Here is a 17,010-nt window from a genome sequence, read left to right as displayed (position 1 = left end):
GGCCTGGGCCTGGAGCTGCAGCTCCATCAGCCCCTATGTTAATCCGGCCCTGACTTCACTAGCCACTCCTCAGATGGCTGTTAGAAATCCTTCCTGTGTCATGGCTGCCTAAAATTCATCCAAACATTCAGACACTGAACTTTCCTCATAGAGGTTCATTGATTAAATTCATCTCTATGAGGAGATGCTGATTGACCTGGGCTATGTTTAAACTGTACTGGCTCTGCCCCTCATCTGCCTCCTTGTCATTCTCAGCCAGTCCTATGGGGAAGCATTGTGATTGGATCAGGCTACCACTTCTGCTGATGTCATCAGGCAGTGGGCAGGTCAAAAGGAAACAGGAGCAGAGCCAGGAGCTGCAGACTTGAATACAAGTAAGATTTTGCTATATTTAGGGTGGCATGAGGGGACCAGGGAGGCTAGATCATGGTTTTAACACTATAGGGTCATGAATACATGTCTGTGCTCCTAACCCTATAGTGCTCCTTTAATTCATCACCAAAGACGGTTTAAAGAGGACAGAGTAGACAAAAAGAAGGGAAAGGGACAAAAAGGCACGTGCTTTCAACCACAGATCAAGTCCTCTTTTAAATCATAAAAAAAAACTATTTCTGTCCTCAGTAAACACATACAATCTATTATTCTAATACATCACCCCGCAGGACTTTTTAAAGCATTACATTCAGCATATTCTAATTTTACATTGTATGTTTATCAACATTAAAGTAGCAGATGATATATCTTTGGAAGATCGGGTTATTTCCAATCATACTGTGATAAGTCCATCTATTATCTAAAATTGTAAGTGAGGAACTAAGCCCCACAAACAGCAGCTTTCTGAAAAAGAGGTAACTTTTTTCATTGATCGTGTCCCCTAGACCTACGGCTCAGTCTACAGCTACAGAAATGACCTCCAGAACAGAAACCAATACCTTTTCACCATCTTCTTGTGTTTGAGTTTTTTCTTCTTTCTTTGAACTTGTTTTCCATAAAGAACTAACTGTATCATATGTTCGGTGACTTGTTGCATAAATCTTTTTTCCTGTTAACTAAATAGGAATAAAAATAAATAAAAAGCCAGCAACCAACGTTTCATGTTTGGGGGGAAAAAAGCATATAACTAGCATATATCCTTGTATACATACAAGCCTTCAAAGTAAATCTAAGTCTACCAGATACAAATAGTTTAGTGTAGTAATAAAATAGCTTCAGACAAAAGACTATGGAGCTATATCTGTAGCAGTAAATTTCCAATACTAATATATATTTTTAGGGGAAAAAAAAAAATATTGACAAAATATACTTCCAAAACAGGACAAATGGTAGTTACCTTTGCAAAAATGACCGCCTGAGTTGGATAACACACAGATACGCCAAGTGCAGTGAGTCCAACGGGGTATACAATTTTCTTCAGTCTGGACCCTAAATTTAATAAATAATAGTTTTCACATGGCATGCTCCTTTTAGAATGATCCTACATCAGACACAGAGGCGTAACTAGAAACCATGGGGCTCCGGTGCGAAAATTGCCCTGGGACCCCCCCTCATCCTACGTCCCCACCCCCTTACATGCAAACACACACACTCATTCATACAAACACACACAGACATGTAGAGACACACACACATACAGGCGCACGCACACAAACACTCAAACACACACAAACACACATACAGACACAAACACACATACATACAGACACATACACTAACAGACACACACGCAAAATGTTTAAGTCACCCTACTGTTTCCTACCTTTTAGGTACAGGAGGGTGACTTTCCCAGGGGTGCAGTGGCTCAGGCTGATGGGAGTCAGAGATCCCACTCTGACTCCCTCCTCTCGATCCTCCCGCATGGCTCCCGGTGGTTGCTGGGAGGAAGTGACTGGAGCAGTCACTTCCTCCCAACTCTGACGTCATCACAGGGAGCCCGCTCACGCTGTCAAAGCACCGCAGCGCTGACCGGGCCTCCTGGATATTCATTTCCATCGGGGGCCCTAACAGCATGTGCCACCCAATGGGCCCCTTAAAGGACCACTATAGTGCCAGGAAAACACTTGTTTTCCTGGCACTATAGTGCCCTGATGGTGCACCCACCCTCAGGGCCCGCCCTCTCGCCGGGCTCTAGGGAGAGGAAGGGGTTCAACTTACCTCTTTCTCCAGCGCTGGGCGATGAGCTCTCCTCCTCCATAGCGATGTCATCGGCTGAATGCACATGCGCGGCAGGAGCCGCGCGCGCATTCAGCCAGTCCATAGGAAAGCATTCTCAATGCTTTCCTATGGACGCAAGCGTCTTCTCACTGTGAAAATCACAGTGAGAAGCGCGGAAGCGGCTCTAGCGGCTGTCAATGAGACAGCTGCTAGAGGCTGGATTAACCCTATTATAAACATAGCAGTTTCTCTGAAACTGCTATGTTTATAGAAGAAAGGGTTAATCCTAGCTGGACCTGGCACCCAGACCACTCTATTAAGCTGAAGTGGTCTGGGTGCCTACAGTGGTCCTTTAACGTGCGGCCCTGGTGGTTACACCGCGCCAGCCGGAACACATGGTGGTGAGCACGGTAATTCTGCCACTGATTAGACATATTCAATTATATGGTCACATACCTTTCCTGGCCAAAACCAAGCCAGCCAATCCACTGACAGCGATTACACCCACTCTTGAAAGGAATTCTGGTGGTGGGTTCTTCAGGTAAACATAACTATCTGAAACAGAAAGATTAAACAAGTCACACATTATTATATGGGAATCATTGAAACAACCTCGTAGTTTTGCAGAGAACTTCAACTTGATTCAGAACACTCACCTTTTCCGAACTCTATGGTATCTTGAACTCCGATTTTGATAGATGAAAAGACATGCTGTTCAAACAGTAATGAATCCATTAGTTTTACAAAATAATTAATTACTGCAAAAGCAGTCTATTCACAATCCACACTCTGTGCCAACTGAGCATGTAAACAGATGTAGAATAAAGGTAATTTAATGCACCTTCAGTTTGAGTTAGAGGATTATTCACTAGAGTACAGAAAGTATTGTAAGAGTTTTCAGTAAATCAAAGTGTATTTAAATGATTTGCACAAAAAAAAAAAAAAACCAAATCAGATGTGTTTTCAGTTTGGTATACAATGTTAAACTCACTTTGCATTACGCTTGTCTGAGCAGGGCCCCTAACACCCTCTGCATCTACCTCATCTTGTTTCAAATACTTGTCTGTTAGTCCACCCTTTGTACAGCGCTGTGGAATATGTTGGCACTTTAGAATTAATAATAATTGTGACAATTCACACTATAGCAACTTTAAATTCCATCAAGCTTCTAAGGGACCACATATAAATGAAAAACTTTTGTATATTTTACTCGAAATTTGTTTTAAGATATGAGCAATGCTGGCAACAAAGTATCCTCTGTGTATCTAGATATTCTCTTCTCTCACCACTAGAGGTCATTAAATAGCCAGTTTTGTAATTGCCTTGCAGTATCTAAAATGTATTTTTAGATTTGAAAAATACATCTAAACCTGTATAAAGTGCTCGGAATAACACTGAGAATTTAGTATGGAGTGACACATTCAAATTAATATACTAATATAAGAGGTGGAAGAGAAGACACGTATTCCACTCAATATCCATGGTAGAGATTTATAAGAGCTTTTCTGAATCATGCTCAATGATTATAAAATATTAAAGTCCACTTGGACGGAAGTACAAGAAGTACAAGGAATGCATTACTGGGAGATTTTAACAGCAAAAAATGATCAGCAAGCACTAAAGATAAAATATTTCTCTTTTTTAATAAGATTTCTTTTCTACTCAAGTGCATTCCCCAGTATGACTAACTTGTAACTGAACGCTGACTCATAGACTAGACATAGAGGAGTGCAAATATATGACTCACACCCGCTTTAGCTACACCACAAACAGCTAACTATTGAATTTATAAAGTTTGAGCCCAACGCTACATCAACAGGAGCACCATGTAAAAAAAAAAAAAAAAAAAATAGAGCAAAGACATTATCAGGTTAGGGAGTGGACTTGCCAAAGCCAGCATTAATTTAATGGAAAGCTACAGGGAAATGCCAAAATATCACAAACAACTCAACTATTTTACCTAATTCTATATTTCTGGCTCCACCTGAGATCCTAGAAGCTATTATGTTGTTGGTAAGGATCTGCCAGTCTACACAATAAGCCAACCAAAGGGAGATCAGTATGCTTTCTGGACATATCAAAGAAGGTTATAATCCATTTGGCAACAGAGTATAAAACACTTCTCTCCCAGCAGCTGTCATATACCAATTCTAGACACTGGCTGCCTTACAAGGCCTAGAGCTGATGTCAACCGGAGAAGGATTTGGCTTGACTAGTGAACAATGCACTGCTTAAAGGACCACTATAGGCACCCAGACCACTTCAGCTTAATGAAGTGGTCTGGGTGCCAGGTCCAGCTAGGATTAACCCTTTTTTCTATAAACATAGCAGTTTCAGAGAAACTGCTATGTTTATAAATGGGTTAATTCAGCCTCTAGTGGCTGTCTCATTGACAGCCGCTAGAGGGCTTCCGCGCTTCTCACTGTGAAAATCACAGTGATAAGACGCCAGCGTCCATAGGAAAGCATTGTAAATGCTTTCCTATGAGACTGGCTGAATGCGCACGCGGCTCTTGCCGCGCATGCGCATTCAGCCGAAGAGGAGGCGGAGAGCTCCCCGCCCGGCGCTAAAATAAGAGGTAAGTTTAACCCCTTCCTCTCCATCCAGCCTGGCGGGATGACGAGTATGTTTTCCTGACACTATAGTGGTCCTTTAACTCTGTAGCATCAGGCATGAAAGAGGCTTAACATTAGCAAAACCTAACCTTTGGCGGTGATTAGGACAATGGTTCCCAAGGTGCACTGTTAATCAGTGATAAAACATTGGCATTATAGCTACCCAACAGGTGTAATATACGTGTCTGTTTGTCCACTTATTGATCAACGCTTTATAAATAATAATAATAATAAAAAAAAAATAATAATGTCCTTACTCCAAAATAATCAATATTTTTTTTTGTAAATATCTTTTTATTTAAAGTTTAGAATTGCATATGGTTTCATGAAACGAAAATAACATTGTGGACACGCAGGTCCCGGTATCAGGGTATCAATTGCATATACATTCCGGGGTATAGTGGACCCCTTCCGAGATGTCAAGATTCAGCATTGTTGGACTCGCAGGTCCAGTTAGTAAAGAATATGCAACATATATACTGAGGGTACACATTACCCCTATCAACTGTACTTATTTCAACATCAGTGGACTCGCAGGTCCCTTTAGCTTGCATAGGTACAGGGCAGGGCATGTCTCCGGCTTCCCCTTACATTTGCCGTGATTATGGTAGTAGCTGACTCGGGGATTTCAGGGATGTGCAGCCGGGGCCTCCCGGTTCACGGGTGGGTGCCCCTCTCTTCATGATATGGAGGAGAGGGGGTAGAGGGGGGGGGAGGCGGGGGGGGGATTCTGTTTGTCGGGATCGGCTGATGACTAAAGGTATCTCGTGATGTCGTCCCTGTCTCACGTCTTCAGTCAGTCCCCCTTCCCCGTTATCTCTCTGCGATGTGGGCTCAGTGTATCTCCTCAGTGTATCTGCCTCCCCCTAAACTGGTTTGATACGCAGTACTTTTCCCCACCTGGTAATCAACCTCTGCCTGAAGAACCTAGTTTCTCGTGCTTACCCCTGTCTACCTATGCAATCTAGCATATTCCTTTTACATAGTTTGTGTACGCGTCCTCGTCCCCTGGTTCCCGGGGGGGGGAGAGGGGGGGGGGGAGGGGGGCAGGGGAGCAGGGAGTCAGGTATGTTGGAGGAGGGAGGGGGGGGTCGTGTCTCTGGGTGTGTGTCAAGAGTGTCGTCCGTGTTTGTGACTTTTAGCGTATCAAGTCTTGGAAGTCTGGTTTACCGGTCGTTAGGATCCAATGGGTCCAGATCGTCTGGTATGTCTGTGATTTCCCCTCTGCCTGTAGGGTGAGCTCCTCGAGCGTTCTGAGTTCCTCCATGCGTTGGAACCAGGTTGCCATCGGGGGAGCGTGTTGTTTTTTCCAGAATACTGGAATCAGACTTTTAGCCACATTGAGGATTCGAACCGTGAGGGATTTCTTATATACGGATGCTTTGGTTTTGGTGTGGTGGAGGAGGAGTGCTGCGGGGTCCTTCGGTGGTGGGGTGTCTGTGAATCTCTGAATGATTTTGTGTATGTGTTCCCAATAGGGTTGGATAAGTGGGCATTCCCACCATATGTGGATGTAGGTCCCTGTGTGACTTGTGCACCTCCAGCATGTGTCGTCTGTTGTGGGGTCGTATGTGTGTGTTTGGAGCGGGGTGCGGTACCATAGGCTCAATGTTTTATAGGCTGTCTCCTGTGTCCCACTCGACGGAGCGCAGTGGAGTGTGAGTGTGCACATCTTGTCCCATTGGGCTGTTGTGAAGGTGGTGTTAAGTGCTGCTTCCCATTTTCCCATGAAACTTGGGGGTGGCCTTCTCCTCAGTTGCATAAGCATACCATAGAGAATGGAGATGCCCTTCGCCAGGGGATCGGGGTCCATGCAGATGCCTTCGAAGTCCGTCAATGGTCTGGTGGCGTTATGTGTATGGAATAGTGTTTGCGTGAACATGTGTAGTTGGCGGTACCTAAACTGTAGCATAAATGAGTTGCGTGTGTTCCCTGTCATTGCCTCGAGGGTTTTAAGTTGTCCACTGGTGGTCGCGTGGTGGAGTCTCGGGGTCTCTTGTCTCAAGAGACTAGTTAGCGTCTTCGGTTCCGTCCCCGGAGGGAAGTTCTCATTGTGGGTCAGTGGAAGTAGTGGGGATGGCGTGGTGGTGAGTGTCAGTGGTATGGCTAGCCTGTGCCATACCTGCATTGTGGCTTTGATTAGGGGGTGTGGGGCCGCCAGTCGTCTGCCCTGTGGGTGGTCTAGCCAGGGGAGGATCGAGATGGGTTTGCCTATCTGTACCGACTCTATGTCTTTCCAGGGTTTGGGCACTCCTGTTTTGGTCCATTCTACTACTCGTTGAATATGCGAGGCATAATAGTATCTTTTGAAGTCAGGGAAGGCTAGCCCACCCTTCTCTTTCGGTAGCGTAAGTGTATCATGTTTTATCCGTGCTTTTAGTTTGTGCCAGGCGAATCTAAGGGCCATGGACCTGAGGGAAGTAAAAAAGGCCTCCGGGATGGCGCATGGGATCGCCTGGAACAGGTACAGCACCCGTGGCAGGATGTTCATCTTGAGTACCCCTATTCTCCCGAACCACGAGAGCCGCACCTGTTCCCAGTCCCGAAAGTCCTTTCGGAAGATGTCAAGTAGCGGTTGAAAATTAGCTGTGTAGAGCTGGGTGAGGTCTCTCGTGATGTTCGTCCCTAAGTATCGCAGGGAGGTGCCTGACCACTGGAACGGGAGTTCCCGCTTCAGGGTTGTGGCTGTGCGTAATGGGATTGAAATATTGAGTATTGTGGATTTAGAGTAATTTATCTTGAAATTCGACAGTACCCCGTACGCGTCGAATTCCTGTAGTATTGCTGGCATTGTGGTTTCTGGTTCGGTGACAAAGAATAGTAAGTCATCAGCGTACGCTGCTACTGAGTGCCGCTTCCTCCCTATTACTAGACCTGGTATAAGAGGGTTGTTGCGGATTGAGGTCAAGAATGGTTCTAGGGCTAGTATAAACAGGAGGGGTGAGAGGGGGCAGCCCTGTCTAGTCCCGTTCGTTATCGAGAAGGGGTCGGTGAAGGCTCCGTTGACGCATACTCGCGCCGTTGGCGTGGAGTAAATGGCTCTGATCCAGGACATCATGAATGGGCCCATCCCCAGCCGCTCTAGCACTTGGAACATAAAGTCCCATGATATTCTGTCAAAGGCCTTCTCTGCATCTGTTGAGAGCAGAAGAAGGCCCGTGTCACTGATTGTAGCGGCGTGGATCAGGGCAAGTGTCCTAGTCGTATTGTCCCTCGCTTCCCGATGTGGGGTGAAACCCACTTGATCATCGTGGATCAGGTCCGGGAGGTAGGCCTGTAGTCTCCGCGATAGTATCTTGGTAAAGAGTTTAATATCGCAGTTGAGCAGAGATATAGGCCGGTAGCTGGCACATGATTCAGGGTCTTTCCCCTCCTTAGGGATTAAACTGATGTTCGCCGCCAGGGACTGCGGTGGAATGTGGGTCCCGTCGCGGATCGCGTTGAGGGCTGCCAAAAGGCGTGGGAGAAGAAGTTCAGAGAAAGATTTATAGTACCTAATCGGGAGTCCGTCCGGACCTGGGCTCTTGCCCTGTTTGGTTTGTTTAAGGGCCCCTGTTAGTTCTTGTAGTGTGATTGGTTCGTCTAGTTCCGTGCTTGCCTCTTGTGTCAGACTAGTGCCTATGCGTGATTGTAGGTAGTGTGTTATGCGGGCTTTCTTCTCTGCTAGTTCCCTCTCTGTCAGGTGTGATTCTAGTGAGTATAAGTCTGCGTAATAGGTCCGTATGGTGTCGGCCATGTCTCGTGGCATGTTCTGGAGGTGACCCTGTTTGTTCCTGATTTTGGGGATGTATGCTGTCGTTCTCTTCTTGGCAATCATGCGGGCAAGGAGGGCTCCGCATTTGTTGGCGTTAGTATGGAAAAACGCTTTGGAGTGAATGTATGCTCTATGGTAATTGGTGTTGAGGAGGGAGGAAAGTTCCCTGCGTAGGGCTGTCAGTTGCGCCCCGTCTGATGGGAGGTGGGATTGCTTGTGTGTGTCCTCTAACTTGCGTATGTCATTCAGTAGGGTGGTAAGTCTGGCTGTTTTTGCTCGTTTAAGGGCAGCACCTTTAGCTATAAAATGTCCCCTTATCACGCATTTGTGGGCTTCCCACAGGCAGAAGGGAGTGGTGTCAGGTGTGTCGTTCTCCGTGAAGTATTGTGTCAGTCGTGTTTTAGCTTCTGTCTGGGCTACTGGGTCGTTTAGAAGGTAGTCGTTTAGTCTCCAGTTATTGCATGTGGGTCTGAATAGCGGGGATGTCAGTGTCAGTTGGACTGGGGCATGATCCGACCAGGTAGCCGTGCCTATTGCGGATCGTCGGATTTCTGTCAGATAGTAGTGTGGTATTAAAAAGTAATCTATTCTTGAGTACGTACCATAGGGGGTCGAGTAGAAACTGTAGTCACGGTCGCCTGGATGGGTCGCTCTCCAGCAGTCTACTAGTCGGTGGACGTGTAGGGTTTTGTCAATGTCCTTCAGTATGTGTCGGGGTATTGAGGAGGTGCCTGTTGACGTGTCTAGGTGTGGGTTTAGGGCTACGTTCAAGTCTCCCCCTATAACCAGACAACCCGTGGCGAAGTTTGTTATAGCTCTGGTCACGGAGCTTAAGAAACGGTGTTGGCGTCTGTTGGGGGCGTAGAGGCATGCGAACGTGTAGGGTCGGTCTGCCACCATTCCCTTGACACAGACGTAGCGCCCCTGTGTGTCACTGAGGACGTCGGTGAGGTCGAAATGTAGGGATTTGTGTATCAGAATCGCCGTGCCTTTAGTCTTCCCTTCCGGGTTGTTACTGAGGAAGCATTGAGTGTATCTATGGTCTGTGAGTTTAGGGGCTTGACCCTCCTTAAAATGTGTCTCCTGGATTAGGACAACATGTGCCCTTTGACTGTGAAAGTGTCGGAGCGCTGTGGAACGCTTTTCCGGCACATTCAGGCCTTTTGCGTTTATGGATAGGAGGTTAATCTCCGCTCTCTTGTGAGCGGTGTATGAGTGCGAGGTCATGTCGTCTCCGGGGTGTCTGTTCGTGGGAAGGGGTGGGTCGGTGTGGTTGGGAATGAGAGGGCGTGGGTGACGGGAAGGGTTACGCTACCAGCGTTAGCCTGCAGCTGCCCCTCTCCCTCCCGGGTCCCCGGGACGAGAGCTGCGCACTCACAAAGGCAACAAAATAAACCGTGAACAATTAACTGTTTATCTAACTATACAACCTACTAAGGTAAAGGTGTGGGCTAGGTGGGAGCCGACTCGGCCGTACCAGTCGGTCCAGTCGGGTCCCCCTGCCGTAAACTGTACACCCCTGTCCGGTGGGAGCGTGACCTGTCTCCTCCTTTTCCCCAAAGGTCGATCCCTGTCTAGGGGTCGGGGATCTAGGTGGTATTTGAGTGTGTCCTTCCAGAGGACTATGTGTGGGAAACCTCTACCTGTCCTATGTCCTCCTTCCTCGCCCCTCTAGGAGATTGTCTTGCCAGCCTCAGCGGTCAGTATCGTGTGGGAGACCCCTCCCTCGGGTGTCCCGTTACTACTAGAGTATCCGGCCTAGTCTGCGTGGCCATGGTGGTTTTGGGTAGTCTGTGTATTTCGATTGCCCCTCATCGCACGTCCCCATGCTGGCCCAGGGGTCTGGAAACTATGCGGTTTTGGTCTAGGGGCTCGGGTGGGGATCCCCTCGGTATACTGTGGTATGAGTCCGGGTAGTGGGGGCCCTAGGGGGGGGGGGGGGGGAAGAGGATAAGAATAGGAATATGGGGCCTAGTAGCTCAGGTTATGGAGGTGACCTCTCCGGTTTACGAATTCAGGGGGGGGGGGGGGGGGGAACCATCTCTCCCTTCTACTTCCACCCTCCAAATCCCCCTCCCCAAACAGCCAAGATGCCCCATTGGTCAGTCCAAGCCCCGGTAGTCCCAATTCAAAAAGAGTCCCTGGTACATATCAAGTCCCCTGCTTGTTCCCCTGCACCCTCCCCCCACCCCAGAAATGCAGCAAAAACACAAAGAACAGTGTCCCTATGTAATGTCTGTGTGTTTGTGTGGCTTAGGGCCTAGTTGGTTGCGGTTATAGTTACGTGTTCCGCCGGCCCCTCTTCGTCTTCATGGTCTCTTGATGCGGCTAGTGGATCGCTCCGGCCGGTCTCGCAGTTTCCGTCCGGGTCCTCTGTCGGCGCTGTGATTGTGGCTGTCCCCGTAATGGTGGCGGAGGGCCGTTATAGTAGTCGAGTGGGTCCGGCCAGTTCATCTGTAGCGGGGGCAAATGGAGTTCGTCTGTGAGATCTTTCAGATCTTGTGCAGTACGGATCTGTCGAGGGCCGCCGGTAGTACTGGCAATAAGGCCTGTCGGGAATGTCCATCTGTACCTGACGTTCTGGTTGGCCAGAGCTCTGGTCAGTGGTTTCAGAGCTCTGCGATATCCCAAGGTGGCAGAGCAAAGGTCTGGAAACAATTGAAGCTGTTGTCCGTTGTGTGTGACTTCTCTTCTGTTACGGGCCTCGTGCAGGATCTCTTCTTTCAGGGCATAGATTTCCAGGCAGCAGATCACATCCCTTGGCGGGGCCTCTGGGTCTAAGCGCCCTGTGTGCCCTGACGAATGTTATGGGGGTCCCTTCGGGGCGGTCCAGGAGGCCATTAAAAATGGTCGTGAGCAGGCCCGTTAGCTGCGCGGGGGTCTCTTCCCCTTCTTGTAGGCCCCTTATCCGTATATTATTTCTGCGGCCCCTATTGTCTAGGTCCTCGATATGTCGTGCCATGGCCTGCATTTGAGTCATTTGGATAGCTTGGGTCTTTGTCTGGGAGGTTTGTGCTTCTGTCAATTTATCATGGTCTGCCTCTATTCGGGCCATGCGGTCCGCCATACCTTGTATGTCTTCCCTCATTAATTGAAGGTCTGCCCTGATGGATGCCTGAAGGGCCGTGTTGGCGGTCGCCAGGTCTGCCCGGGTGGGTAGTTCTTTCAGGAGGCTTAGCCAGTCCGGTGGTGGGGCTGCCATGTGGTCTCCTCTCTCTGGGGATTGCGAGGTGGGAGTAGAGGCTTCAGACTGCGTGTAGGCCTCTGAGGCCGCCCGGGAGGTCGGGTCCGGTGTCGCGGCCAGGAACTGCCGCATAGAGGCATGCATCTGTGCTTGGCGGGTCCCCGAGGGTCTGGGGGTACTCCCTGCTTTAGAGTGCTTTCCCATAACGGGGTGAGGCGGCGGATTGTAAGCTGTTTTCGGGCTTGGTCGGAGGAGCTAAAGGTTTATGCGGCCATTCCGTTCCGCTGCCAGGCCACGCCCCCAAAATAATCAATATTTAAACACATAGTTGGAAGAAAACTAATGTTATTGGGATGTGCATTTCGAAACAGAGAGCAAGATATTAAATTACAGTTGTCGTTTCACAAATACATATTTAAATGCTTGAAGTAATGCCAAATTGGATAATTTGGTCCTTACTTTGCTCCAGATTACATAAGGCCACACGGTTTGCCGAGCTACAGAAAATCCAGATTGTAGACGGCCAGGCTGTTCTTCAACGTACTTAGATATTTGCAGAGGAACAGCATAGACCGACAGCTGGAAGAGAAATAAATTCTTTAAGGCAGGGTTATCCAAAGCAGATCTACAATATTTGTAAAGTGTGCCTGTTATGATGATTTGCAGTTCTATTATATTATTATGTTATAGTATTTAAAAAAAAAAAAAGAGAGATTCTAACTTATTGAGCATGCAGTTTGAGATTTTAACCTTCTATGATTGTTAACCTAATCAGCATCAAATTCATTGATTTATCTGTTCAACCATGAACATATGAAAGAAAGATGACACATATGTTTGAATAGATACTGCAGCCTGTAGATTAACCAACTGGGCTATCATCACACTGCCATACCTAAACCACATATGTTTTAGAACAGATATTGCAAAGATAATCATAGGAACCACACTCACTCCCAGCGACCACTGGTGCTCCGGAACAGGACCAGCAATCCCAACACGTTAAGGCAACAAGAAAGATTCCCATGAATCTGCCTGCGGCTTTCACACTTTGAGTGCCTGGGAAGCTTTCGTGTTGCCATAGAACAGATATTGTCCAATTCTTGCAGTATTACAATAGCTGTGGCTTCTACCTGTTGCTGATCCCTGCTTTAGACCAGCCCATAACACTAACCTCCGAATAAGAGATCATATCTCAATAAGAACTGGATAACTGCAAGTTAAAGAACTCAGATACAACTAGTTACATGTAGCAATGCAGAACGTTTTAACTGTCATTTATAAAAGGGGTATAAATTGCACATACATGGAAAAACGTGGCTTAGAGAAATCATTCTTGTTCTTAAATTCATGTAGGGCACTGGGATTAAAACAACTAGCTCTACAGTCTGTGTCAGCAAGTCAGAGCAGTTAGAACAGTACCTGACCAGGACTCAAGCGTTCTCCTTTTGGCTCGCGGTCTGCTACAGCATACAGGCCATAGGATGTGAAGGCCAGTCCGGCTGGCACTGCTGCCAATTTGAACAGCTGAAGGTAGACAGATAATTAAGAAAATAAAAAAACATTTGACATTTATGTAAATTCTCAGACTTTAAAGCGTTTATGATGAGTTATTTCACACCAGGAATTAACCAAGCAAAATGTTCCTAAAATATTATACTATGGCTGCACTGTGTTTATTCCTTAAATCTCTGCATAGCAGTGCTTTATAGGAACAGGGCTGGTTTCAGAACTTTCTAGATTAGTAGTCAGCTTGGTGTTGGAGAAAGCCAACAGCTGAACTACAATTCACAGAATCACTGGCTGTGTATCAAGTACTGCTCTGTTATTGGAAAAATAGATGCACTGCAGGTTTGGAATGCCGAAACGGTGGGCTTTACGTTAAAGGACTACTATAGTGCCAGGAAAACAAACTCGTTTTCCTGGCTCTATAGGGTCTTTAGGTCTCCCCCACCCTCAGGGTCCCACTCCCGCTGGGCTGAAGGGGGAGGAAGGGGCTAAACGCTTACCTTTTTCCAGCGCCGGGCTCCCTCGGCGCTGGGGAACTCTCCTCCTTCTTCCGACGTCATCCACCAAATGTGCATGCGCATTTTCAATGCTTTCCTATGGAGATCCAGTGTCTCGGAAACTGCTATGTTTACAGCAGGCAGGGTTCACCCTAGATAGACCTGGCACCCAGACCACTTCATTGAGCTGAAGTGGTCTGGGTGCCTATAGTGGTCCTTTAAGTTTATTTATCACTTGTCTGGAAGTATGTTCATGGGTGATTCTAGAACTTGTACACAGTTACAGACATACACTTATACATACAGGCACAGATACAGCATACACACTAACACCTTCGCTAACTATCCACCCTCTCCTAAGAGGTGAGACGAGAGACAGAGTGGTCTTCCATCTCTGGAATTTAAAGATGGGGAGAAATATTACCATATTGTGCGGAGGCCAGCACTATGTCACAGTACCACAATATCCGTGGGTCCTACGCTAATTTTAACATTAAAGAGACAATATAGTCCCCAAAACAACTTTAGCCTTATGAAGCAGTCTGAAGTCTTACTGCTCAATTCTCTGCCGTTTAGGATTTAAATCACTTTGTTTATGCAGCCCTAGTCACACCTCCCTGCATGTGACTTACATAGCCTTCCTAAACATTTCCTGTAAACAGCTATCTAATGTTTACACTTCCTTTACCGTTTAATTAAGAATTTCTAATTTCTTTCTCTGTTACTATTTTGCTAGATCCTGCAGGAGCATAACGTATTTATGGTAATTAAAGTTCAATTTACTGAGCAGGAGAAACAAACGTTTACAGTAAGTTACTGTCACGGTAGTTTACCCAAAGATTTAATCCAACAATTGACAAAATAGAGCAGAGATATGTCTTACCGGACTTTAGAATGGCCGGACTAGACGTAGAAATACAGAGTCAGGAACGATCCGAGGTCAATGGTATAAAGAGACAGCGAAAACAAGAACGAGCCAAGGTCTGGTACACAGTAAACAGTAAGTCGGCAAACAGTACAAACAGGGATAAAGAGATAAACGGAGTCAGATACAAAGCCAAGGTCAAGTACGAAGAATCACAACTGAACACAACAAGCGCTAAAGGGAACTGAAACAGAAACCACGATAGGGCAGGGAGTTAAGGGAGAGGTAAGTATAAATACCCTAGTATTTAATTTGATTGGCCCCTGTCATATCCACGCCCCCAAAAGGTGAGTGTATGGGGAATGTGTGATGACAGGGGCCAATGGGAGACCATTTTAAATTTCAGCTCCCACTGTCCCTTTAAGAGCGCGCCCGAGACGTGCGGCGCGCTCTTAGAGCGAGGCGGGACACGTGACCGCATCATCCACGCGCGGCTCGTGCAGGACCGCTCGGGAATAGAGGACCTCTGCCGGCCGCCTGATAAGGTAAGTACTGCTACAGTACTCCCCCCCCCCCCCCCCCGAAGATACGCCCACCGGGCGGGGAGGGCCCGGCCTGGCAAGAAAACGAGAATGGAAAGAACGCACAAGGCGAGGAGCGTGAACAGCGTCAGCGGAAATCCAACTGCGTTCCTCAGGTCCATAGCCCCTCCAATGCACCAGGTACTGGAGGCGACCCCTGAGAAAACAAGAGTCAAGCACAGCAGCTACTTCGAACTCCTCATGACCCTCCACAGAAACAGGAGGAGGAGGGGGAACATGCCAGGTATAACGGTTACACAGGAGGGGTTTCAACAAGGAGGTGTGAAAGACGTTCCAAGGAAGATCCAAGGCATATGAAACAGGATTAACTTTATGTAAGATACGAAAAGGACCGATAAAACGAGGAGCCAACTTCATAGAAGGCACACGAAGGCGAATATTGCGAGTGGAAAGCCAAACCCTCTCCCCCACGACATAGGATGGAGCCGCCCTGCGATGCTTGTCAGCTTGAACCTTTTGGCGAGCAGCGGAGTCCACCAAAGAACGCTGAACCTGCTCCCAAGTAGTACGTAAACCAGCCAAATGCTCATCCAGAACTGGCATGCCCTGTAAGGAGAATGCAGCTGGAAGAACAACAGGATGCCGGCCATAAACAACGTAAAAAGGGCTTTTACCAGAAGATTTCATGAGCAGCGTTATTACGAGCAAACTCAGCCCAAGGAAGGTGGTCAGCCCAATTGTTCTGATGGTGGGATACGAAACAACGAAGATACTGCTCTAGGGATTGGTTGGCACGTTCAGCAGCTCCATTAGACTGGGGGTGGTAAGCGGAGGAAAACGAGAGCGAAATACCCATCTCTGAACAAAAGGCTTTCCAGAATCTTGAAATAAATTGGCTACCCCTATCGGATACAATCGATTTAGGAATACCATGCAACCTAAACACCTCCCTGGCGAAGATAGAAGCAAGTTCCTTGGAAGAAGGCAATTTAACAAGAGACACAAAATGAGCCATCTTAGAAAACCGATCCACTATCATCAGGATGACTGTTTTACCATTCAAAGGGGGCAATTCAACAATAAAATCCATGGATAGATTGGACCAAGGCCTCTCGGGTATGGGCAACGGGTGCAACAACCCACAAGGAACTCTATGAGAAGACTTCATACTGGCACAAGTAGTACATGCCTGTACGTAATCGGTGACGTCCTTGCGTAAGGAAGCCCACCAAAAGTATCTAGAAACTGCTGATAAGGTTTTAGAAATACCAGGATGTCCAGCAGTTTTGGTGTCATGATATAATGACATAATTTCCTGTCTTTCGGGGACATCAACGAACAGTTTATCAGCAGGTCTCTTTCTAGGTGCCAAGTTTTGCTTAGCCTGTATAACATGCAAGAGTGAAGAAGAAATAGATAGAACCGTAGTAGCTATTATTCTGTCCGGGGGAATGGCAGGGGTATCATCAAACTCATGTTTGTCGGTAGTTTTTAATTGCCTGGACAGAGCGTCGGCTTTAGTGTTACGATCACCTGGTCTGTAGGTGATGATATAATTGAAATGAGATAAAAACAGTGACCACCTGGCCTGCCTAGAAAACAATCTTTTGGCTTCACTGAGGTAGGAAAGGTTTTTGTGATCCGTAAAAATGAGGATGGGATCCTTAGTACCCTCTAATAGATGTCTCCATTCCTTAAGTGCTAAAATAATAGCAAGGAGTTCTCGATTGCCTATGTCATAATTCTTTTCGGCTTTGGACATCTGTTTGGAAAAGAAGCCACAAGGATGTAATGGCTTTTCAGGTGATTCTCTTTGAGATAAGACAGCACCTACCCCAATATCAGAAGCATCAACTTCAAGAATATAAGGCAAAGAAGGGACAGGGTGCTGTA

General features: G+C 47.1%; 1 protein-coding gene across 3 annotated transcripts in view; it reads right to left on the bottom strand.

Moving 5' to 3' along the window:
• The window catches only part of APOOL (apolipoprotein O like), a 31,842-nt gene that overhangs the window by 4,610 nt on the left and 10,222 nt on the right, over window positions 1-17,010 (bottom strand). For all 3 annotated transcript variants that reach the window (XM_063431860.1, XM_063431861.1, XM_063431862.1), the window contains exons 2-7: window positions 13,127-13,231; window positions 12,164-12,283; window positions 2,808-2,862; window positions 2,608-2,706; window positions 1,331-1,422; window positions 933-1,049 (exon numbers count right to left, since the gene is read on the bottom strand). In XM_063431860.1, coding sequence (XP_063287930.1) covers window positions 933-1,049; window positions 1,331-1,422; window positions 2,608-2,706; window positions 2,808-2,862; window positions 12,164-12,283; window positions 13,127-13,231 — 588 coding nt within the window. The remainder of the gene's footprint in view (window positions 1-932; window positions 1,050-1,330; window positions 1,423-2,607; window positions 2,707-2,807; window positions 2,863-12,163; window positions 12,284-13,126; window positions 13,232-17,010) is intronic.

Source organism: Pelobates fuscus, chromosome 9 (assembly GCF_036172605.1).
Source record: "Pelobates fuscus isolate aPelFus1 chromosome 9, aPelFus1.pri, whole genome shotgun sequence".
Lineage (NCBI taxonomy): Eukaryota > Metazoa > Chordata > Amphibia > Anura > Pelobatidae > Pelobates > Pelobates fuscus.
The sequence above is the reverse complement of the archived record's forward strand: the minus strand, read 5'-3'. Positions and strand labels throughout refer to the sequence as shown.